The 26,378-nt window shown below is 35.8% G+C and overlaps 1 protein-coding gene across 1 annotated transcript in view; it reads right to left on the bottom strand.

Annotated features, from left to right (window-relative positions):
- Nucleotides 1-25,782, bottom strand: part of LOC128884913 (uncharacterized) — a 33,056-nt gene extending 7,274 nt beyond the window's left edge. Inside the window, exons 1-7 of the mRNA XM_054138597.1 lie at nt 25,657-25,782; nt 22,329-22,342; nt 22,013-22,287; nt 17,033-17,362; nt 13,299-13,487; nt 8,775-8,848; nt 1,654-1,866 (exon numbers count right to left, since the gene is read on the bottom strand). Coding sequence (XP_053994572.1) covers nt 1,654-1,866; nt 8,775-8,848; nt 13,299-13,487; nt 17,033-17,362; nt 22,013-22,287; nt 22,329-22,342; nt 25,657-25,782 — 1,221 coding nt within the window. The remainder of the gene's footprint in view (nt 1-1,653; nt 1,867-8,774; nt 8,849-13,298; nt 13,488-17,032; nt 17,363-22,012; nt 22,288-22,328; nt 22,343-25,656) is intronic.
- Nucleotides 25,783-26,378: the final 596 nt, after the last annotated feature.

Raw genomic sequence — 26,378 nt, forward strand, 5'->3', positions numbered from 1 at the left:
AATCACGATATTTATATATTGTTGGCTTTAATTATGACGTAAGTTGGAAATTTATTTAGCTCGCAGAAAATTGTTTAACATTGCATTGTTTAATGTAAATTTAATGCATCACTCATCTTATACTTTTGAAAGTATGTTAGAGACACTATGTTATGTATGTTACAACAGTTATCTTTAAAATGGCTTCATAGTTCCTGGTTGGTATGACAAGACTTTCTTTTATACATTGTTGACATGGCGTGCAATTTTGTGTAACGAGGCCAGTACCGTTTACTTTGCGACTATAACCAATTTGCCCGATGACCCACGTGTGCCCGGATTCGTACCCCGTGGGCTTTCCCTTAAAAATTTCTGAACTTTCTCGCACGTAATGCCTAGAAACCGCGGGTGTGGAAACTCTCTGCAATTGCCAAACTTGCACCACTTTGGGCGCTAAAGAAAATTGGCACACTCGTTATGAAAAACTTGGGTAGCAGGAGCACCGACGAGGGTTAACGAGGTAACAGGCAAAATGTCTTTGAATAATTCATTTTCAGTCCCCAGTCACTCTCCAATATGATTTGTACATAGTCAATCTACACTTGACATAGTCGTATGTAGTTTCTCGACTGATTCCAACAACAATGACCTCGGATTTGATATACGAGTAGTTCGATATGGCAGTGATGTGAGTCTATCTTCTTAAATAATAGAGATTCTACAAGTAATGTTTAAGAAGTATGTCAATCTTTTATGTATAAAGTTTCAGTGTCAATATTTCTTAATGAAAATGTCTACCTAAGGTATTTCACTTTACAACTTTCAAAAGATCTACTTCCTTGGCATTTTCTCAAAATGTAGACCTTGAAAAATGTATCACCCAGAGAGTTTTATCGAATTTGGAAAATTGACAAAGTTAGGGACCAAGTTACGGAACAAAGTTAGAAGTTATCATCTAAACAAATGAAGTAAGGCAATTTTAAATTGAACAAATCTTGTCCATACATCCATAAATAAACGTACTAAATGTCGAAATTTATGTTAAGCATTTCAACTACCAACAAAAAAATCATGAGGATTGCTCAAAATTCGTTCAAAAAAACACTGCTCCCTTAATAAAAAGGATTCTTCATGTTTTTATTTGACACACCACGTGCCAAAGCTAAATATCCCTAAGAAATAACAGGAACTCGTTTAAAGTGTTTGCACAAATTGTCACTATAGAACGAATTGCGTCGCCCTTTATTCAACGCAGAAGAAAGCTAACAAAGGGTACGAGTACATCCTTGCAGACGCTGTCATTCGCAGCTAACAATGTGACAACCGCTAAAAGGAGAATTTCTCTTGTATCATTGAAGTTGGGTCGATGCTTTACAAGCAGGCACTCGTTTTCCTTCGTTGAAATGAACGAGTAAGGCTATCAGCACTCGCGAGAACTTCTTATCGATAGTTCAAATTCATATTTTCACAGATACAGAAAAGAATTGAAACCTAAATGAAAATACATTCTTCTAAACGGGTTCTAACTTGTTCAAATACTTTGAATCCTGATTAAGATTACGATGATTACGACGAACAGGAGGCTAGTTTTCTATCGCTAAAGTAATTTTACCGAATTTAAGCTTTCACTTTAAAGTTCCTCCCCGTGGAAGTAAAAAAATGAAAAATTCATACCTGGAACATACGGTCTACTTTTTCACGTACGCCCTGGTGGTCCAAATTTGGATCAGCAAATTTCCCCATCAGTTCATATACAGCTGTCACGATGTCCGTCATTTCTTCTCTCGTGATACAGCCGTCGCCATTGATGTCGTAGAGGGAAAATGTCCAACGTAGTTTTTCGTCAATGGAACCACGGGACAGTATGCTGAGGCCGGTAACGAAATCCTGGAAAATAAAAACGAAATTGGTTCTCTCAGCAGTAGCAGTTTCATCTTCGTACCAATATTTACCATCTTCTTCATAGAATTATCGTTATATACAGTGTGTCAGAGAAAAACATTGTTTGATTTAGAGGTGCAGATGTCGCGGTTGGAACGATTATTCCAAGGATAATGATTAATTGTCCTTGAAATACTCTGCAGAGAATAACTGAATGTTGTTATTTCATTTTTGAGGTAACAAATAAGCGCAGTAGAGAATTTTCTGTTGCAACAGACACCACACCATTTTCGTTAAATTCAATTTTTCTTCACGCGAACACGGAATTACGTGAAACCAGAGAGATCACGCGAAAAGCCCATTTAATCGTACAATAAGTGTCTGTCCAACGGTAACATCAAATAATATCTTTTCTCACGGGTAATAAACTCTAATTCCAGTTGGCCAAGTCGCAAGCTGGAAACTCGGTTCAGAATGAAAATATACGCGTACAAGAACGAACCGAATTCGTCAATTGTACATGGGTCATTCCACGACAAATTGATCGCTTTCGGTGATCGATGTCGTGATAGTTTTATTTTAGTTTGTTTGAACGGTAGAAATCATGCCAACCAGGGACTAATGTTCGTTTTGTGACGTCACGTTCAACATGTTGTAACATTTACATTTTTGGGAAAGTCGTTCAATACAAACTTGTACATCGTAATAAAATGTAGTAATAAATGCATGTATAAAATTTCAAATTAAAATCTTGCATTTTTTTCAATGAAAAACAATAAAGAAATCGTTTTTTGGCTCGGGAAAAAGCAATTCTCCTTATAAGTCGGGAAAACTGATGCAGTAACGCCATATGCTTCTTAACCAAATTCGAAACCAGTCAAATGATAGCTTAATCACTCTTCTCCGTATCCCCTAACCGCAATTTTAGTATATACAGCATACTCTCATTTTACGCGAACTACACGATATTTCAATTTGAATACAATCCTTGGCATCGACCACAAAAAGTGATCGATTTGTCGTGGAATGACCCACATAGAATATAGTTGGATACGTTCCACATGGTGTATCGTAAAACGATTGAAGCCTGTGAACTATTTCCAATCCTGATAGAACAATTATTATGGAAATTCGAGGAGAACTTTCAGCAGCGCTAGAAGGAGACCAGTTCGCAACTTTCGCGTCTGTTCTATTGTACCACTCATACGTATTTGAATTTCCGTAGGAAGGGAACGTTTACGACGGCACATAAATAACTTCCGTGTATTCCATATATATATTCTCCGGTACACTTTGAAATGCACTCGCGGAAGAAAGGTGCTCATTAATTCTGTCTATATTTTGAAGAGAATCGAGGCAGTTTCTCCACTCGATGAAATTTCAATTAAGATAAGGGGTCCACTGGAGATAAAAATTAAATTCGTCTTTCCAGGAACTTTCGTAACTACTCAGACTTTAATTAATTCGTCACAAAAAAAAATTCATCGCACGGTAGTGAATACCGTTAGATGAGAGTTCTAAGATTTACAGTTTTTGTTCTTTTGACTGTGGCAAAGTACATTTGTTGCTTGCGTACATTCTATTTTTGGTAAAAACTATGAGAAATGTTAACGTTTAATAAAATTAACTTTGGAGTATAATACGCACAACAAACAATTTTCATGACAGAAAAAACAAATTAAGATGCCTTTTATGATTAGATGAACTAGAATAATTTTTTCTCAGTTTTAAAGGACATCTGCATTAAGGTGTATGTTGCCCCCGGATGGTTAATGATTCTCCCATAGATCAAAAAGTTCTGTTCGTCAGAGCGTCAGTGCTGTTGGCGTGGCAAATTGGATCCTGTGACGTAAAAAAAAAAGAGTAAAAAGACATCAACGAACTTGAGAGGTAACTTAACTAGATAGGATGAAAAGTGGATTTTTTTAGAAATGGAGGAACGACTTCCATGATGATAATCAGTGAAGGCAGACGAATATTTTGTAAAGAGTGACTTTTTCTTCGAGCTTCGATCATTTCTTATTAAAAATTTCCGAGTCATTTTCCCTTTCTAGTTTATAGCAAAAATTCGTCTATGCCCATGTTACCTCGAGTTCCTCTTGCAACGAGTACTCCCTAACAGTTTAGTATTGATTCCCAAACATTTTTACCGCATTCCTTTGTTGTTTTAACACAATATCGCCAGCGTTCACAACAATAGGAACACCAGGGTTTCGCCGGTAAACAAAAAAGTTCGCGTTTTAAATAGCTGACCTGTTTGTCCTATTTCAATACAATAGAGAAACGTTAGAGGATCATACATGTATTATATTATATATATGTATAATATATACATACGCATATATGTTTCTTTTGTAAGTGTTAGAAGAATTCTGAGTAAAAAAGGTACTGATCTGTACACATGTATATATTTTTTATTGATATTCATTTCTGATGAAATATTTTGTCAACGATTATTTCTAGTTATTCACATTCAAAAACAATTTTATGAAAAAACCGTCTTAATATTAATAACGAAACCACGCCTGTCAGATTAGTCATAGAAATAATTGTTTACTTTCAAGTGTAATCAGACGTACTTTTATTTTAAATTTAAAACCCAGATACACCTCATACCATTCGTGTTTGATGAAAAACAAAATCCTTAAGCTTCTTTTGAATTACCTTTGAAATCGACGGCATATTATATAACTGTGTGACGACCTCTTAGGTGAGGTTCGTAAAGGCCTCTTGCAAAATACGGTACATCGTTTGTATTTACCAAGTTTACTTTCGAGGTCTGGTATACCGTACCACAACAGCCATGTTACAATTTTTCTCCAGTCTCCTGAATGGTTACTAACGATCTGCAGCGAACAAGAGTTAAGGTGGAGAGTCTGTTCGGTTATGAATAAATTGTTTTCGTGCACGAAGCTAAACGGAGCAATTTGTAGCGTACTATTCGACATCGTGGGCACAGTATGCTCGAGCTAACACTAATGGCATCGACATCTTCGGTCGAATACAGGGTAATTGAAAATTGCAAAAAGAATGAATAATGACGGGTTGCAGTACGAGTCGTGGCGTGTATACGACACGGCCGAAAGCACTTTAGAGTTCATGTTCATGGGACAAATTGGATTAGTAAACGCTTCAATTACGGCAAATCCAGTTACGTCAGCGTTTTCTACTTTGAAATAGTCGACGGAGAATGTACCTTGTTGTCGATTCAATTAGCCACAGATGCTCAACAATTAAATTGTGGATAGCTTTAGTCCTCGAGCAGCCGATCAGAAAACGTTGCAATTCATATGCTGCAACGTCATACGGTACATTTAATGATTCTATCATCTTGGAATCTATTGTTTCTGAATATTTTAGAAATTCCCGAATTTCTTTTTTATTGCACCTTGTAGTTTGAGAATTCTCAATCCTTAATGTTTCATTATTTTTCAGTACTTGTATTATTCTATCGTGTAATGTTAATATTTTCATCGATATATGCTTATTCAACGATGAGTGCGACGTGGGTATTAATTTTCGATTTTAACACTGCTGTATGCGGTAACTTGTTTGTAAATAAGCTATAGGTATGTAGTGCAAGTAAGCATTATAACGCCAAGGTAGGAATTCCTCTTTCGCAAACAGAGGAGTGCGTTTACATCAGTCTCAACTGCAAACAGCGATGCTCGGAATAAATAGCGATTGTTGATTTAGGCTGTGGCGATTACGCCAACGGTTACGGAACGTCGAACATGATTTCAATTGGGCATAAAGGATTGAAACTCTAAAGGTGGGATATAATGAGTTTTCAAAAGGGGCTTTAGGATTTTATTTCTTGATAAAACACAAATGGCATGGAATATATTTTATATAATAATCATAATTATAATTATATCTATTAAGCGTCTCAACACAACAACGATGGCAGGTGTATTTTATCATGATGAAACAAAATCCTGGAGTCCCTTTAAAAAAAAACCCTTCATTTTCAACGATTGTGTGAAACGATGTTGGAATGGAATACTTAATACTGTTTCATTTGCTGTCTGTTTGAAAAATAAATGTTGTTTAGTAATACAATACATGCCAAATAAATATTGCATGGAATACATCCGATTTGTTCATTTTAATTGAAAGCTCTCGTGATCCACTACGACTATGCTGACAGGCGCATTTTGTTATTAAAAAACAAAATCCTAAAGCCTCTTGGGGAAAACCTTTTATACTATCAACGGACGTTGCTAAAAAGTAAAAACTAATTGAATTGCGAGGACACTTCCAATCTCTTTGACTGATATTGGTTTTGATGCAGTAATCCTTCTCCCGGACTTGGTTTATTTTATATGTCAGTTACAGGTTTATCCATCCCTAGTTTTCAAATACAGAGAGTGGAGTTTTTAAAATTTGGAATATCAAGATGTATAAGACGTGATCCTAATTTTCTGCAGCATCTCATGATTCAATTTTATGCTCATGATATCTCTACGAGCAATGTTTACTCGATCAAGAAGGGTGCCGCAAAAAAATGTGCTAAGATTCAGGCAGAACAGCAGTGTTTAAGCTTGGCTCAGTAATACGATTAAGTTCAAAGTCGTTCTATGTCTTCCTCGTTGTCCATAGAAGGATACAAGTTTCACGCCAGGAAAGCACAAGACAGCGAGGAAGAGCTGAAGATGGAGAAGTCGTGTTGTCGTAAGATGAAAATCGCTCGGCCAAAAGTATGATGCTGTAAAGGGGAAACGGTAATCTTCTCGCGTTTGCAGACCTTCAGGGTGAGCTCGTAATGCGACTGAACTTGATAGGGGCTTATGCTACGTAAAAGTGTTGCTGGGCTAATAGAGGGTCACCTTCCAGATAACGTACATAATTGGAGAGGGAAATCTTCCGTTCATCAGCATTAGAACCGTTTAGACGAAAATTCCCCGTAATCTTCTTACAAGGGAGGTTATCAAACTCGAACATTCCAGGAATTTTGAAAGCCGGTCCGAACCTAAAGCTGTCCAACGCTAACACAAAACTATTTTTCTTTCTGGATTTAAAAAACACTCCAAGCGAATGAAACTGTCCCTTGAAACACGCCACGGTTTTTTGTTCTTCCTAAATAAGTTTAAAGTGATAAGATGTATAAAAGAAAATTATCTTCTTCTGAATCTAGGAAACATTTTAAGGGGATGAAACTATTTCTTGAAAAAGAGCAAGATATTTTTTCGTAAATAACTTTCGAATAGTTAGATACATAAAAGAAATAAAAATGAAAATTGCGTTGGGCTTTAAAGTTTATAAACTGAGGCAAATAAAATTCGTTTGATGTGTTTAAACACTAATTCGTTAAACAAGCAATTGTTTAAACAGAAAAGGAATCGAACCATTTTTCCTGTAATTTTCTGTATATTTCTCTTATCACTCTAAAGCTATTTCGTTAAAAAGAGTTCCTCATTTCTTCCAAGGATAGTTTCACCCTCTTGAGATATTTTTCAACGCCAGACAGAAATGGTTTCCTATTACAGTTGGATAGCTTGAAGCTCAAGCCAAGTTTTAAAATTTCTTGAGTTTTTAAAATCGATAGCCACCCTTGTTAGTTTGAATCATCTAGTAAAAAAATGTTGATCTTGTTGATTATACATTACAGACTATCGAGAGGGGGTAAGAGCTATTTTTACATTTGAATAATCGTGTGATTAACTATAATAACGTGAAAACAATTTATAGTATACGTTAGAGAGACCTGCGAGTCATGAATAATTTCGTATACTTCCAATATGAAGCCCTTTGAAAGCTAACCCGGTGTATGACGTACTGTAATTACGACCAACCATAAACTCTAATCTCGTCATTCTATCATTATACAAGTAAATATCAGAGGCCACCATGTATTTAACGTCGCTCGGAACTTACACGATAATATTTGACCTGAATGTCAAGTTACAGAAAGACAGTAAAAATCTTAACTTTAAAACTACGAAACAGTGACGCGGCACGGTCTGTCGTTTGAATCTTGAAGTCTCGCTTACACGGCTTGTTAGTATCAACCATGAAGTACCGGTGCGTGAAAGCCTCGAGCACCTCTACCATTGAAAATCTTAACTTTGCTGAAAAACGGAAGATCATATTTTAACGTTGATGTATACTATTCCACAAACACGCTCGCTTATAGGAATCTCATAGAAGGACTCAATTAAACTGGCGAGGGCGTCAAAGGCGAACGTATGAACTTTATCGCGCACAAAAGAAGAGGAGAAGAACGAACGAGGGAAAACGTACGCCGCAGAGAGAGAAGGAGAGAGAGAGAGAGAGAGAGAGAGACGCGGTAATATGCGAGTTTAAAGTAACTCACGGGCTAATTACACAAAGTACATTTTCAGCCCGAAGCCACCAGAGATAATTGTGTTAGTTGGTAATTATCCCCCGACGATTCCTCTACTTTTCTTATTTCACGGCGCGGCGCTGCGATGGAAATCGTAAACACGGGGAGACGAGTATGCGCTATATCGATCATCAAATTAACCACGAATCATGGATTGATTGGCCTCGGCTATTGATTGGAAAACTTATCTAGATCTGTGCTGCTCGTTATCGGCATCCTACCTGGTAATTAGCGTTAATCTGCAACGGATATTTGTCTGCAGCATACTTGTCTACTGAAACGAGGGACTGCTTAATTGTTCGATGTTGGCAATGCTTTACGATGAATAGAGGACGGAGAATAGCATTATTTCATAACATCCTGAGGGTATAATGCTTAACTTTAAATAAAATAATAAAAGCTTACATAAAATGTTGTTAGAAGTACGAAACTTATTAATCAAATCTCGCTTATTTACTTATTGCACAATTCCAAGAGAATTTAATTTAAATTGACTAACAATAAGTTAACTTGAAATTTCATCACTGACACTTAAAATTTATTTCAGTAATGGGGATAAGGAACTTACCTCAAAACTTAGGATACCACTATGATCCTGGTCCAGGGTGTTGAAAACGTAATGGGCGTACTGGCTAGTGTTGGCTGTACAAACAAATAAGATATGCTAATTAGAATAAAATTTTATAAATCATTTAATTTATAGATATTTATTAATTCTTTCCAGATATTTGGAAGATGATGCGAGGAACTTTGTGGTACAATAATTTTGTTACCACAAGTTTATTATATCATTTTCAGAATACCTTTTAGTAACTGAGAATTGGATAAATAACAGATTATTGAAATATAGTTTTGTATGCCTACTAGTACGCATAAAATATCGCCACTCCATGAGTGTTATGTGAAATAAAAATTCTTAAAAAAATATCTGTTTTTCTTTCACGCGTACGATAACGGTCCCTTAATGTGAATAGTCAACTCTATCTTTGGAAAATGTTTGTCGAAAACGGAATCGCTATTCCGTAACGACATTGCATATCCGTTAAAAACTGAAAGGATAGCCTTAATAAGTACTTCAATTTCCCAGATGGCAAACACTCGATGGCTTTCTTCAGAAACCTTTTGAGATCGTCGAATCTACTGTCGCTCGTAAAGTGAAACCCAGCCAGTGTTCGTTAATAACTTCCACTTATCCGAGGGAAATGTTTCTCATTTAAAAAAGAGATTTATGCTTGAAATTACTTAACTGAAACACTACTCCATTTCTGTCGAGTAAGATACCATTCTTGCATCGAGTGCGCAGAAAGAAGTCGTTATTCCGTTAAATGAGGCAGATAAAGGTTATAAATAAGTTTCAGTTAAGACAAGAAATTGTACATTGTCGCACAATTGGCACAATTGTTGTTCATACGTCAACAATTTGTTTAATCGATTTAAAAAATGAAGTTAAGATACACATATAATCATTTACATACATACACTTATATTCATCTATTTTAAGTTATTATTTTAATTTTAGAAAAGTTTATATTGCATGTCAAGATTCTGGGTAAATTTCAAATATAAACAGCAAATAATAGCAAACGTCGAAATTCGCGTAACGAATTGCCCTAGTAATGTTAATTTTGAAAGAATGACACTGCGAGAACCACCCATCTTTTCCTAAGGAGACAAAGTTTGAAAAACAAACTCGTATATTTCGTGCTCCAAGGTTGCGGAACCCTCTGCGAAATACTCGGAAGAATGGAAATGGTTGTCTATCGAATACTAACAATAACTTTCTTCACTTACATTTCGTTCGATCTCGTATTTCCTTTCACAGAACTTTGTATGAGTTCCCTGTTTACAGTAGAGGGACTGGACCAAACCGTATTATAAGTTAGTTTCCTTCTAGAAGAATATTCAATTTCACCCGCCAAGATAGAGTTTTGACACATTTAGAATTAAATAACAATTTTATTCTGTAACTACGTTATTCCAATTATGATCTCTGAGTTCAAACAAAGCTGTATAACGGTTTATGGACTTTAAGGATTGCGACTTCTATTGCAATTTTACTTTAAATTGAAGCAATTAAACATTTTGTAAAGTATACTGTTCGAACGATGAAATCTGTTTCTGTTTGCAACTCTCATGCATTATACATTAATAAATTGACCGGTCTACTCAAACTTCAACAATTTTGTTCGATTCATTACCAGGTTCAATTATTGTTTTGAAAACCTGCTTAAAGATAGTTACTTATGTGTAGACTGCGGATCTTTATGGATTTATAGGAAATTTGAATGTGCAAGAAACTACAAAATGCAAACAATATGCAAGAATATAAAAAAGATTGAAAATAAAGTTCATGTTATAATATTTGCCGAATAAAATAAATTCCTATTTAGGTTCAATTTTTGTAGGCACGTTCGCGAAGATTTTATTTTGCATAAAAATCCGCAGTCTACTTATGTGTTTTAACAACAAACATTTCGTCATTGAAGAAACAATTGTGTAAGAATCAGATAATATTGGTAACTGAATTTGCAAAATCAACAACATAATAATCCAGAGCAGAAATGACTCTTAATTTTAATGACTCCTTCACTTCTTCGAATTTCGACTATCGATCGACTGTCAAATCTTTGAATGTTCTGTTATTGTACGCTCGCCTAGTCAGTTTCAAACGTCTAAATTTCATTTCGGTGTACGAGGTTGACCTGAATTTCACGTAGGAGTTTCGTTTACCTTTCTCGATATGCTGGAGGGGTTTTAGATAAGTACAAACATGTTCCTCTTTGATAAGAAGCATAGTCGCTTGCGGGTGATCATTCTGACTCCTGGACATTCATGCATTCATGGCTACATGAATATTCCTCGACGGTATCGCCATGTCGGCAGTCAAGTGTTATTAAGTAATAAAATAAAAGAGACTCCGACGATACTGACTTTTTTTTAAATGAATTTATTTAAGGTCTCCCCAACCATTAAGGTTACTAGGCTACTAATTTACTAAGATTACTAAGGTTGCATTTAAGTTTGGTTTAATAGATTGGGGTTGTTTTTATGATTATGTAGATAAAATTTCGTATATCATACACTTAATTATTTCATACGTCTGTATAAATTGAAATTAGTATTATTAATTATGAAAAAAGATAATTAGTATTATTTATTATGAAAACTTAATATTTTAAAAGTGACTATTATATGACGGAATGTCCCATACATCTAAAAGAATATCATCGGTCGTATGTACATTAGATATTAAATATATTCTACAGAAGTATTATAATAATCATTGACTTATTCGCAAAGAGAATAATGCAACCAGGTGCATCAGGATTCCATTATTGAAATTTATATTGGTACGCGCCACTTTGTACGCAGGAATAATTTGATGAATATATTATACGCTGCATTAACGTCATGGAGATATTGAAAAAGGAATAAATTGATGAAATTGCGAGTATTTAATAGCATTTTGCACGTAGAAGCCATATATTTTTAAAACTCATTGTTTTAATTAGAATGTGACCGGAGTACTCGTAACATTTCATTGTAAAATCATTGAGAAATATTTATAATATAATATAGATTAAATTATAGTATTTATCACGAAAAGTTGAAATTATTTTGCTTGCTTATGTTCTCGTTGAATACCTTGAAAGTTATACTTATAAAAAATACACATTCATAGTTATGATCAATACATTAAAAAAGAAAAAATATAACGATAGTTCCGTCATGTAGGTTTATTTACAATTAGATTAGCTATCGCATATAAATATAGTATATTAAACTCCCTTCGAAATTTTAGGAATCGACATTTGCATATAGATGGAACTTTTTGTCATGTATAGTTTATAGTGTCAGTCGTTTTTGATTGAAATTTAGGCATAAATTAATACTACTCGACATGATGTATCACGATGCGCTGAATAGCGCTGACAAGAGATAAGCGGATAAAATACGCCTATTTGTCGTTCACTATTTTTTTTTTTTCGAGGCTTTCGGGTCTACCGCTCGTAAATTCACGTTCGATCTTCCTCTTACGGCGAACAGCAAACAAATCATGATATTGGTACGACATGTCGCTTTCACCCATAAAACCGTTCCCGAAGAAAAATCGACACTGTCAGAGTGCTATGACTGTCTTGTGTACTTACGTCTACCTAAAAAGTATTTCAACGTTTAAATTCTACCTACGAGATGTATCAAACATAACTTATCTAAGTAAGATAGGAAAACGGAGGCCATTAAATGCAAAAATAAGTTTTTATATAAGAAAAGACAGCCACGCTTGTTTAAGAAATGATTAGATACCAATTGTACTCGCACTGAATTGGATTTGATTTGAATTTTTTTTCTCGTTATATTAGATAAAGCAACATTTTTTACCAGTCTTTTAACAGCAACCTGTGTTTCGCCTACGGATGTTAAAGCATATAAAAACGCTCGAAACAGATACAAAAACACTTTTCCAGGGGTATCGATATCGCTAACGCTCCTGGAGGATGTGCAATGCATGAAGTACTAGGCCATTTTGACGTAGGAGTTTGTTACCATGGATACTATTAATGCACGTTCAACGCAACGTGGCGAGGCTGTTTGCTCTATTCGGTTTTGTTTTTCCTTGCTTTGTATTTTTTGTTCTCTCGCACCTACACGCATACATCTTTTCTGTTGCTTATGTTTTTTTTGACGAAATTCCGTGTTACCGTAAACCGCAGAGAATTGAAATGTGCATACAGACTTTAAATAAACAGTGAAAGGCAACACAGGTGCGGATGTTGTATTTGAAACTATTCTTGAAATAACTGTTTTTTAATTTTGCTCTGGGTGCACTTTGATCATTTTTAGCCACCTTAACTTTCTGAGGGATATTTACACGTATGTGTATATTTGCTTTTATATGAAAATTATCATTATTCATTACGATCACAATACCTTTTGTAATTGAAAAATATACAATATTAAAGTGACACGGCAAGCTCTGAACAATACTTTGTCCCTTGCTTTACAATCCCGCTGTCCCCGTTGCTTTAGATTCAACGTTAATAGAGAAGAGAGCAACACTTTTAAAAATATTATACTATAATGTACCTACCACCTTGCGGAAAGAACTGTGAGTAGATGCACTTGAAAGTTTCTTCTCTGACGACTCCCGTGGGACATTCTGCCTTGAAGCCACGATATATCCTCTTCAGCTCGGCCTCGGTGAATCTCGTTGCTCGACAAAGGCTCGCCAGAGAATCCGGTCTATATCGCGGCGTCTGCTCCTCCTCGTATTCCGAGTCTGCGAAGTTAAAATAAACGATTCTTCTGTTAATCGTGGGAACGAAATTTATTCACATTTTCCACATGCTGTACAGCTAACTATATTAACAAACTTCTATCCGATACAGACGTCGCCTGATTCAACTTCGTAGGTCGCAGAATTACCCGCTCGTATGTTTATGTATATGATACATACTATTGTAAAACTCGGTACGTATAATTAGAATGAATCGAGGTACATTGTATATTTTTCAATTTATTAACATGTTTGTTTAAGTGAAAATTTGAAAAATCAAAGTAGTTGTTATTCAAATAAAAGAATTTGTCCATATAAAAAATGTACGAAAGTTTGAAATGTTTTCGTTTCAATCATAACTGAATCATGATTCAAAATTAATTACTTCTTGTAATGGTCAACAGGTTAATCATGCCTGATGCTTACATACGTTTTGATTATATTTGTATTATTCATTAAACACGCGCACTGATTACTCAGTAATCATAATCATTAATCACTGAATGGGTGTCACGGCAATCGTAATTGTTGATCATTAATTAGATTACATTTTGATTAGATTACATTGATCTATATTTCCATAAATTCCATATTCATTTACGTGAGAAATATCTAACCTATTCATTAAACAAATCATGTTTTTAAACTCCTATCAGTTCAGTCTGAAGATATTATATTTATATCAGAATTATGTATATTACTTTACTTTCATTGAACAAGATATTCTTTAGAAAATGTTACATAAACGTATTTGCGTTATCTATCGTGAGGATCGTCTAACCTGTCCCAAATGTTATCTATGAGCACAGTTATGTCTGATCCTAGACGATATGTTACTACTAGCGATAGTCTTGGTCTCTTGGTAGCAATATAAGCATATCGTTTCAAGGAATCGCATTGTCGATGCAGGATATATAGATGGGAATTTACGATATTGAATGACGAAATTTCTTAATATTTCCTTTGCCAATTTAGAATTACATACACAAATATTATTTCAGAAGAAACATTTAAGAAATTGGAAGTTTCACACGACACATTTTTCTTTAATGTACTTGACATTTTTCAAAAATTAACTCATTGTTTTTTCTTTATTACCATCTAAAGTAATTAATATTAATAGACAGGATAGCTTAGTAGTTCTAGTACTAAATAAGCGATAGAAAAATATATAAAAAAGACACGAGAACGGTAAGACAATTTTAGCAACAACTGTTTGTGGCTGGATTTTTTCCTTGGAGATTGAAAAATGGTGTTGCGAGCTGCGGTGTGGTTATGGCATAAATCTCGTCCACGTTGCGATACAGCAACGCGAAAGAATGCGCTTTCGTAATTGAAATTCGCGTGAAGTATGGTCGATGCTCTCTCACGACGTGGGAGAATTTGATTCGGGGGATTCGTTGCAATCTTAGGTTATGGCACACGTCTATTAACCCAGGCGTCGTGTGTCACAGTGAAAATCCAGGAAGATAAACCTAACCCAGTTTTGAGATTGCTCAATTTCATGCTTCCACTAACCAGAATAACGCGCTATCGCTGAATGTGTAATTCGATTATTAAATACATCAAACGATCTTTTAAAATTCCGATAGGAAATTAATGACAAGCTCGACGCATTTCCTTTGTAACGTAACACCTAGTTACACTGTGTGACCCCGTCACACAGGCAACAAAGTGGCTTCTACAATTCTCACTCAGAATCTGTAATAGCAACGTTTTAGTCTAACGGTACAAAGGCGTTGTAATTAACATTCACATATCCGCGTCTGCCTTGACACGAGCGACGATCTGAAACACGTGCAATCGACACGCGTGTACTTACCAATCACGAACGTGTACACTTTAGTGTTTAAATGAATTTTCCACGAATGCCGTGCTACCTATTGTCAGGTTGTTTGGATGGGAATCGACGTATGCTTTTATTCGTTTCGATTAAACGAGGCGTTGAATTCCAGCCAGGAAAACGTTCTCGTGAATTCAGTTACCTTCGGTACGGATGGAAAGCCTTGCATATAACGGCGAAGAACGTCATCGGCACCCGTTATTTTAATGGAAAACATCGATTTATTTTACTTTATATCTATAATAAATCAAATTTTTCTACAAATTGAAACCTTGGATTGTTATTAGAAAAATTATTCTACACTGATAGAAGCATCTATCTGGTAGTAGCATCTGATGGGTCACGCTGTTTACAAATTCACAGTTGTATTCCTGCAGTGGCATACATTTTTCATTAGTTTAATTTAAATGTGACACGATACATTTAAGAGTGTCTCCCTCAAATTTTCTCGATGATCGTACGACGACGCTGGCCAGGGAGAATAGAAAGCTCTCTGCAATGATAGCCACTCGTCGAAGTATCGGAAAAGAACCGATTGAAGATAAGTCGAACACAATAACCTTCGGAACACGTAGAGTAGTGGCGAGTGCACACGTATGTATAAAGAAACATGTAGGAATCATGCAACATTGATCCGCGGTAAACCACGTGAGTGGCCCCTAGCTTCGATGCAACAGAAGCTCAAGAGACTCACACGTTTTAAGAAAATGCGTTTCAGCCACTTAATGGGATGCAGCTCACGGATACGATAGAGCATGCAATGAATTGGCACGAACTTGGGGAAACGTATAACCGACCTGGCGTTTATTCTGCTTGATACCCGCGCTTAAATTTCTCATACGCCAGTGGCGTGCATTTTAATGCTCCGTGTGGGATAAATTAATCAGGTTGTTGGGTCAATTCTTTAAAACCACCAAGGTACGAGAATTTGATAATAAATCTAGAGAAGAAAAATTTATATATGATCTCCTTGTGATCTGTGTCGTTTGACTATTATGATGTCTATAATATTTAATCGAAAGTAACACTTTAACTATCAGCCTATTCAGACAAAGAGTACACCTTAGAAGAAAATTTTCTGTATTAGTATACACAGTCAGTTCTCTAAGTATCCGTACTCGCTATGCTTATTGAAGTGCTCTTTGGAGACACTTAAAGTTATCTCTGAAAACACTTACTATAAACCGTTTCTTTCTTAGATTACTTACACAAAATCGTGCACTAAGTGATCTAACACTTTCTAACACTATCTAATAATACATTGAATCAGAGATTTACTTAACGATGGTTTAATTTTAGTTCTCATAGTTTCTAAATTTTAGCTTTCAACAAAAAAGTTTGTCGAATATTAATGTTCAGTAAATCAACTTTTAAGGTCTGCTTAATAGTATTTGAAGCTCTGTAACAATACCATTACATTTAACATGACAAAATAATGTAATAAAAATTCATAAAAAAGAAACCTACAGCAGAGTCGTACCGTAAAGTTCATCAATTCTTTATTCTGCAGTTTAATCATAGCTTCCAGCATCTAAACCTCTGCTCCGAAAGTTTGCGTATATCGCGGTAGCCAAACTTCATATTTTAATGATTCGAAACAGTTTCGATCTATCGTGCGTTCGTGCATGCAAATCACGCGATCACCCTCGTTATGCAAATCTCATTTACATCAAGTCACTTTCATCCACAAGCATAGATATAATACCTAGCGCAAACTTCACGCCAGTCCAAGCCTGTCGAATGTAATTAATCAGCCTTCTGTAGAGGGGTCTCGGTGGCCTTTTCGGGGAGGTGCCCTCCTCCTCGTCCCCCTGGCCGTCGTTGTCCACGGCTCCAGGCGGTGGTCCCACGCCGGTGAGCGTGCCGACTTGGTTCCTCTCGCCAAGGATGTTCACAACTTCCCGCAGCTCCGGCGTTACGCCTGGCAATCCTGAAGCGTAATTCGCGGGGGCGACGCCTGAACCGAATAGGTTCGCGCCGCCCCCGCGACCTCTGTCACGTTCACGGCTACCTCGACCCCAGGCGGCACCGCTACCTTCAGAATTTTAAGCCGAATTATGCTTATCGCGAAGACTCTTAGCGATTTGCGTGGGTTTCGCACGTAATCTATGAAGACGTTCAGGAATTAGGCTTGCGATTTACCCAAAACGACCAAGACTGTTTGAGTTGTCACTGCTTAAGGGGACACTCCTTTTTTCTGAATTTGAATTCTTTTTGTCGATATTTCTATTGCTTCTTTAATATATTTCTAAAAAGGTATTTCTAAGAAGTTTTCGAATTGTCAGAATTATAGCTGTTGATATTTATGCATTTATGCCAAATGCAAATATAGAAAAATTAATAATAATCTAATTTCGTCAGTGGTGGTTATATTGTTTTGAGTCATGAACGTACAATACAATGTAGGTTATTGTCCATCTAGCATATACATGGTTTTAGTTGTAGGGGACAATATGAAATATTTATCCAAATAATACATTTCATTGGAAACGTGTCAGTATCGATCATGAATTTTAATTACTTTTATCATCATTACGTTGAAAGATAGTAACATGTTAGTTCTGAAAATTACTGATGTTTAATGAGCGCACTTGTTTCCGACAAATTTTACCTCTCGTGTTTCGTAACGAAGCACCCAGTATTTACTTTCGTATTTTCGAAAATACAGGAGCACCACAAGTAATAACATTAAAATAAGTTTTCAGTTATTCAGCAGAATCATCTGACGAGTTGAGTTATTCGCACGGCGTTATTGTACGTAACAGAGGCACCGTATTATTATCATCTTGGCTGGTAGTTTTCTTAGTCTCGGTGAGCTTATTTTCCCCAATTTCCCGCGGTTAGCTCAAACTCGAAGAACAGCATTAACGTTTCCTGGCCTTGCACGCAACAGCGGACGGTAAATATAGTTTGGGAAGGTATTTCGGGTGCATGTTGATCCGAGGTACCGACGTAACTTCTATCAAAACCTCTGTTACAGACATAGTTACTTAGGCCAACGCAACTGAGAAATTAGGGTGTCTCGAGTTTAAACGGGAGGATCCGTCGTGATATATTGGTGCTTTGGGTAAATCGCGAATGAAGATCGTGCTTGGTGGCGTCACGCGAAAATAACTGAATTTTTAACGAGAACACGGGAATCGCGTTAAAATGCTATCAGCACGTAATTTAGTTTTAGTTTCAGATTTCCCCGGCACAGGTTTTAAAGAATTCATGGCGTTCAAAATTGCATAGAGATATTTCTGTACCTCTGGCATTATTTTTTTTCCACTTTCAACCCTTTGTTTCTTAATTCGATATAGTAAAAGTTTAAAGATATAAAGCAGCTTAATCTTTTCTAACAAGGTTGTGCAACACTGGTTATCAGATATTCGCTGCAGCTTATATGTAATACTCTTTTTCCAAGCATTGTTATTAATACCGTGTTGATCGAAATACATCGAGGCAAATACAGGGATTTGATGAAATTCGGTCAGGAAAAGTGCATGACTTTTCAAAGTAAAACGTAACAAATGTATCTGGACTTTTTATTTAGTTATGTTCTTAAATTTTTTATTAAAGAAGACATTTTCTAAGAAAATATATTATAAAACATTAGCATTATCGAAAATTGGAATCACCATTTTCACCATTAAAACTCAACAAATTTCACTAGTGATTCTGTTCTCTAAGCTCATACCACAATTTTTGTCAATTTTTGGAAAATTATTAGCTATGCTTCTGCTTTCTCTAATTAAAAATGTCTTCAAATTTGCCTCATACATTCTTACGTAATATCGGATTGGAATTGATTTTCAAAAAGTGAACGAATCAATTACGGTAACAGAAAGCTACCACTGGTTTAACGCTCACAGTGTGGTAAAAGATGCAATGAGACTGAATTAAATTGAAAGCACTTAACGTGAATACAGTACCGCAAGAGGTTGCGAACGGAGTATTGAAGGCTAATGTAGATCAATTCACCAGTAATGGCTAATTGGAATCACGCGAGTGTTTTTCAATGGGACGTACTTTGCTAACCTGTTTTAACGCTTTATCAGAAACTCTACAGGAACAATATTGTAACATCGTCAGTTGTGTCAGTCAGAGACAAAAGAGTTCTGTTCAAAACAAAACTTTCGCTTTTGTTTTAGTGGTTAATTTAATTAGCATTGATCCTTGAAGAAAATTCCACTGATTAGAATAAACGAGGTTTCTTTCTTATTTTTTATGATTCCGATGAAGGAAGTTAGCAAAGTAGTAATTTTTGTATATAATCGCAAAATAATACTTATATTGCGATAAATATTTGTCATTGTTTAATGAAACGGCGTGAAAATGTAACTTTAACATTAATGGAACAATGTTGAAGACAAGAATTATCACCTTTTAGAAGAAAGAAAAAATCCATAAAGAGTTCCCATTTTTTGTGCGCTTTCGAGCGAATGCCGTCTTCATTGCGACCTAAATTTTGTACAAATTAACCCAGTCGTAGGTCGCAGGAAAAGGTCTTTCTGTTTCTACTCTAAAGAGCTATAAAACCCCTGAGTGATGTTCACAATGCGAGGGAAATCCGTCTTTTCACGTATAAATTGCATTTGGATCATAGTACCGCTACTAGTTATTAGTTTATGCTATTATATGCTATTCTGAGTAATAGTGAAATAACATTTCTCAATAATTTTCATCATTGATTCTAAATACTATCCACACACATTCTATAATACGCGACTGGTTTGTATTAGAAAGTATAAGAAAGATAAATTCAAGAAATAAAAAGTATCAATACGTTAACTAAAATGTTCTAAAGACTTAAAAAAAGCAGTAGATAATGTAGCGATATCGTGACTTCATGTTCGACGATGTAAGCTGCCTAATCAAGATCCGGGCTTGTTGACTATAAATGTCGGATACAGACGTGTAGAATGACCACGGTGACCCAGATACGCTGTGACATGGAATAAGATGTTTAGGACATGGAATAAGATGTCTATCTAAGGGCACCGTCGGTGGATGTGATGAATAGACAATTTATGGTCTTGTCTAACAAAGTGATGTTTTACAAATTATACAATACAATGGATGGAGTTCTATTACATTGTTAAAACTAAGTAACTAGTAATTTCATAATTACGGTTTGAATTATTATATTAATTGCCATTATTACTCCTTCACGTATTTCTTAGTGGGTTGGAATTATGCATACTGTACTTGCACGTTTCATGTTCCTTCTAACAATCCGCTTGACGTAAAATGTATAACAGCATTGTTATAGCTATCCACAGTCGTTAAAATATACGTAAAGCGCATGTATGAGATGCATATGCATTTTCGCCTCGGTGGATTTCGATCAGCATACGAATCCAATGTCCTCGTTATTATCAAAACACCACTTTCATTAAATAATAACCTTAACACATTGACAAAAGTGTATGTAAGGTATATTCTTGCATAGTTTCTATTTTTATTATTTAATTTCATACATGTAGTATGTACCAAATTTTACGAATGTTGAAAAGACATGATATTCAGTAGAATTACTATTTTGCAGATAAAAAGTGATATTTTCACTAGTCGTTTAATATTGAAAGCAGATTCGAACGAAGCTTTATGGAACTACTGGCTAATGAAAAAATGCTTATTAAATTTCGTATCCGTATACATATGAGGTCATTTTTGTTAGAGTAATAATCTCTTATTAATATCCATTTATTTCAGTGGCTATTAACTGTATGTTTCCAGAAAAAAAAAACTATTACATAGAAATACACTTAATGTGGATTTCACCATGCAAAGAAGATAATAAAATATTCTATAGGTAAAATATATTCAAAATATACAATGGTGTGAAATGTTTAAACAAATATTATGTTTTGATCACTGAACTAACACTGAAATAACATTATTTTATTTCCACAGCCACTACAAATTCATCAAAGTGGTATCATAAATAGTTAAATTTGAATTTTAGTACGGTTTTAAATAAGTTGAAGAAGTTAAATTTAACTGAAGTCATTTCAGGTTCGAATTTAGCATAAAACAGTTATTGAGCCATTACTACTCATGCAGATTTAGTAATGTGTAAAAATGGGAAGTAGGCTAGCAAGTCTGACTGGTAACAATACAATCTCCTAGATCTAGAATCAATCAGACCTGGTAGCCAACTTCTCATCTCTGCACACTGGATGCAACTAACAGCTAATTATAGCTTGGTTTAAAATTAAAAATTGTTTGTTATACTGCATAATACAAGCAATCATTAACAAAATGATCTCAAAATTCATAATAAGTAGTGTATGTACTAGTATTGCAAGTAATTAATTTTTTCAATCAGTCAAACGAACATTATATTATAATTTCTTGTGAATCTAATTACAAACAGCAAAGTTGAAATCACTACTATTTAATAACGCATGCAGATTGGTTTAACTAAACAAAAAATTGTTCTTTAGTAATAATAAGAATAATTTCAACAGAAAATTTTGGAAACATTACAGATTATTACTCGAATAAAAATTCCAACAATGTAACGTTTCAATTTTTTGGGGGACGAAGAAGATACCTTGACGCTTTTTATAGGAGGGGAGCCCCACCACAGGGCCACAACCCCCCGCGCCTCCTGCAACAGAGGAGCTGATGGTGGCAAGGCAGGGGGCCCCCCGACCGCCACCCCCACGTCGTTCCAAGTCACGTCGTCTGCACCCACCTCCACCCCCGCTGCCACCGCCACCCCCGGCGGACAACACCACGGCGGGCCCAGGGGTACGTTTACGTGCCCCTTCTTGTGCGGAGCTCCTTCTTTTCGAGGAGGGCTCCGCGATCTCCTGGTGACGCAGTCGCAGGCTTCTTCGAAGTGTCCTGCAATGAATTTCGTCTCTCCTTCGTTGTGGTCTTTTCCTATTTTTACTTTTCAATCGATTTACAGGACATTTTACACCAAACCGATCACTGTTCAACTTTGATTTTGTAATACGTTGCTGTCTGTATGAAATTGGGGAAACCTCAAGTCATAGTTTTCATACCTTTTTAATTCTTTCTATGGAAAATACAAGTCTACAGAGATTTTACTCAATTACATTATTTTTCCACGATGTTGGAGCTTATTTCCAGATTTTCAAACGATTTGGCCACATTGTGGCACGTTCGTCGTAAAAAACGAATTCGACCATCCATTTATTTTTATTTTTTTCTCTGGATTGCCAGCATTATCTGTCACTACGGATTTGGAGTCGATCGATTGCACACAGACGCGTGATGTCAGCGAATGTTGCTGCTTTTCCGTACTCTACGCCTGCCAGCAGCGTACTTTCCTACTGAATACACTCGCACTCTCGGAATTCGCCACGAATAGTCAGGAATTTATGAGGATTGCAATTTAAGAGGGTGCTTTCGTCGGAACCACCGTAGCAAATTGAGTTTCTATCAGGATGCAAAAAAACAATAAATTTGATCGAATTTCACCGAATGCAAATTTTTCAAACAGTCTTCAGCCAGTTTAATTTAAATACGGTAGAATCTCCGTTATATGAACTAATTAAGGGACACAAGTATTCAGATAAGAGAATTTCACACTTTTTTGTAAATCTACGATGACATACTAGATCGTTCATTCGTAAATTCGTTTTTTTGTTACTGATCTCTCGATCGTCAAATACCAAGAAATCTTGAGTGCATCGGTATATACAGTGGAAAAGTACAAAAATTAATTCATTTAAGGTGTGACATTTCATCACTTTATACGTAATATTTATGTAAGTAATGTATTAATAATATTCCTTTTGTGTATTATTCTAAAATTCAATATTATAACATATGTAGACGTTCAGCAATTTTAAAGATTATGAATTTTGAATAGCTTTCACTATAGACTTCATTTCTATTTAGTTTCGATCATTTCAATTTAAATGTTTGTATCACTACATCTGAAAATTTTGTTGTTAATGTTGTTTAATTAATAGCTCATGGCGTTTACCGAAATTTTACATCGGTATTTCTTCAACTGTGGTACTAAATAACAAGAAGACTGGTGTTAAAATAAGCGTGCAGAGATTTTAGCCTGTTTCTGTGCAATACCAAAAGGCAAACTGGTCCGCTTTCAATTTTCATTACGAACGGAATGACTCACCGAGAAATTGGGACGCAGAGAAAATGGAGTTTTTTTTTTTGACTTTGTTACGTGCTCACCCTTTCTTGCGTATAACCACGTTGTTTCCTCTCTTCAGAGATAGAGTATTTAAATTGATTCTGAAGGTACTGTTTCCGCTGATTGGATATCCGGAACCCACGGTGCGTTAGTGGTTTAAATAAGCGTGCGTTAATTAAAAATGAAATCCGCGATTTTTCATTTACGGGACACGTTATTTACAAATCGCTTTCACGACTTAAGCCGATGCGGTGGAATCCTCAGAATTATCATAGTGCGTAGACTCGAAGGTTATGGTTGGTTAGTGTGTCTTCGAGTTGATTTTGTGTTCTGTTAGTACCTGTAACAAGCCAAAAAAAGAAACGTACATTACATTATATAGTTTCACATTAGCTAGAAAATTTGAGTTTGAAAATAAACACTATAGATAACCAGCATAATATGTGTGTAACAAAAGTCGCTGGTGGTCCTTTGAGAAATTCAGAAACTACAGCCCTCCGAGTGTTAATTTGAATATCAATCGAATATGCTGTAAGATACCAATTGAAAAGGTGTAAGAACTAACAAGATTTGTGTCCGTGGAACCGTAAATGTGTCCTCCACTCGTACTGGCAGAACAAGGCTTATGTTCAAACGATAAAGCCTGGGTCAGAGCGCTCGTAAAAGTACCGCGAGAGCGAAGATCTTCGAGAACACTTGGAGTAGAAGACCTTGCGCACTGTGCACTAGGTAAGTATATTCTCTTAGTCCCAATTTCGTCGGAGAGGCGAACGATTCAAGAAAAGAAAGTACAGAGGAGACGGATGCCCTACCTTTCAGAGAACTCATCGGGGCGAAATGAAAATCGTGGAAGTGGATCTGGGGCACACAACGGAACGAAAGATGTGAAGAGTCATCAGCAGGAAATTGCTAGCCAACTGTAACATTTGCCTCGAGAATTAATTATACTTTTTCGATCAGCCGAGCGTATTCGTTTGGTTGTGCCGAATGCAATTTGCACGAGTAAATTAGGATATGTCTATGCTATACATTCGGTATGATCATGTTTATTTGCATGATAAGCTATCTTGACACTAAAACTACCAAGGTCAACGCACATTATGTGTCCTATGTCTATTTATTATGCATAAATATCATGCATAAACGTGAGCCCGTAAAAGGACAAACATTATTTTACCGATCATTTGTTATCACATTAGCCTTCGTTAGGCCTGAGATTAAAGACAAATTACTTGACAGTGTAAAAAGTGATTGTAAATTGTCTTACAATTCTTTTTGTTTCTCGACAAACTGTTTGCTATTATTGTAGAACGCACATTAAAAATATTCTATGTTCTGAAATTTCGTTTCCTTTATTCAAAAACCTCATGCAAATTTTTCTCAAGGGTTCTTAATTACGTTTAAGTCAAGAGATCTTGCTGAACATTTCAAAAGAATTTCCTTTTTTAGTAGAAAAGTACGCTTCAACCTACTTTTTAATATGCGCAGCTACATTACCACGTTTAAATATATTTCCGTCAGAATTTTACTCAGCATACTTTCGCATTTGCTCGTCGATTAACTCTATACAATCAATAATGGGTTTTCACTACTGTGAAAACTTGAATTCAGTCTTCGCGTGGAACTTAACTGCTACCCCGTCTATAAGGACGTCTCCGACGACCCATTTGTCGACGATTCGATAATTTTTCTTCTCTTCTTAAATTATGATTGTAATAATTCCAACCATCGGGATTACCTAAATTAAATTTTTTCGTATCCGCAGCAGTAATTCTCCATTTCTTTCAATTCAATGTTGGCTAAATATTTTTAACCAATGATAGTGTCATCATACAGAGAAAATGAATATCTTAGAATTAAAGTTTACAATAGGTCGCATAAATATTAACGACTTATTAATGAATTTTATAATAAAAGTTTTAACATAGATAATCAAGCGTATTTCTGTGCGCGATATGTACTCATAAAAGTGTACGCCAATTGAATAGTGAAAACGGAGTATCGTGTATGAATTTATTGCAACTTAAGTCGTTCAATTCCCGCAGTTCATAGCGCGTGAAATTGAAGTAGACATCTGACAAAGGACATCCATGAAATCGACAATTTGTCATGGATCTGTTCCAGACTAGGTGTCTAAATTACGTCGTTCGTTCTGATCCTCGACTATCGCAGTGCTCGTTAACAGAGAAGACTTGTCAGATAATTACTGTATTCTCTTTAACAAGGACCAGATATCTGTCATTGTTAACAATCACCGCATTTCTCTTCAGGTAGAGAACCATAGATGAAGGGAGAGGCAGATGGGCTACAAAAATACCACAAAAACCTGTCATAATCATGAATAAACCAATTTCTATCTACCGATATCGATTTCTCCCGATTCGTGGCGTTTGTTTTAGCAATCTAATAATCACAAACTCTGCACAGAACTGTATAACTGTCTGCCATCGATTTTATTTCCATTTTATTCTTTGCCAGTTACGGGGCAACATTAGATTCGGCGAAATGACGTCAAGAGAATAGAAAATCATTTCTTCGACGTGAATATCTGTTTTTTTTTTCATTATTGGTATCGTGAGTAGATTCCTAAAGAATGGTGCGTAACAAAGTTAGAGAAAGACTTGTGCGATTTGTTCATTTGAATGGTATAAATCCCAGTTACGTCCACGCCAGGAGAATGAAATATTCGATCGATCGTGACGGTCGTGTAAGGTTTATTCCTTTCTCGAAAACCTATTCCCATCCTATGGAACGACTATCTCTTTATATTACCAGTTTCCACGCTGAAATCCACCACACGACCATCGCGATGGGCCACTTTTCTTTCTTCCCAATCTTCTTTCTGGATTCTCAGATAGTTTCCAATGTAGGTCTTCCAATGGTGTTGTCGGCGATTGGAAAAGCGATCAAAGGAGAAGATAGCAGAAGA

Source organism: Hylaeus volcanicus, chromosome 1 (assembly GCF_026283585.1).
Source record: "Hylaeus volcanicus isolate JK05 chromosome 1, UHH_iyHylVolc1.0_haploid, whole genome shotgun sequence".
In the NCBI taxonomy this organism is placed as follows: domain Eukaryota; kingdom Metazoa; phylum Arthropoda; class Insecta; order Hymenoptera; family Colletidae; genus Hylaeus; species Hylaeus volcanicus.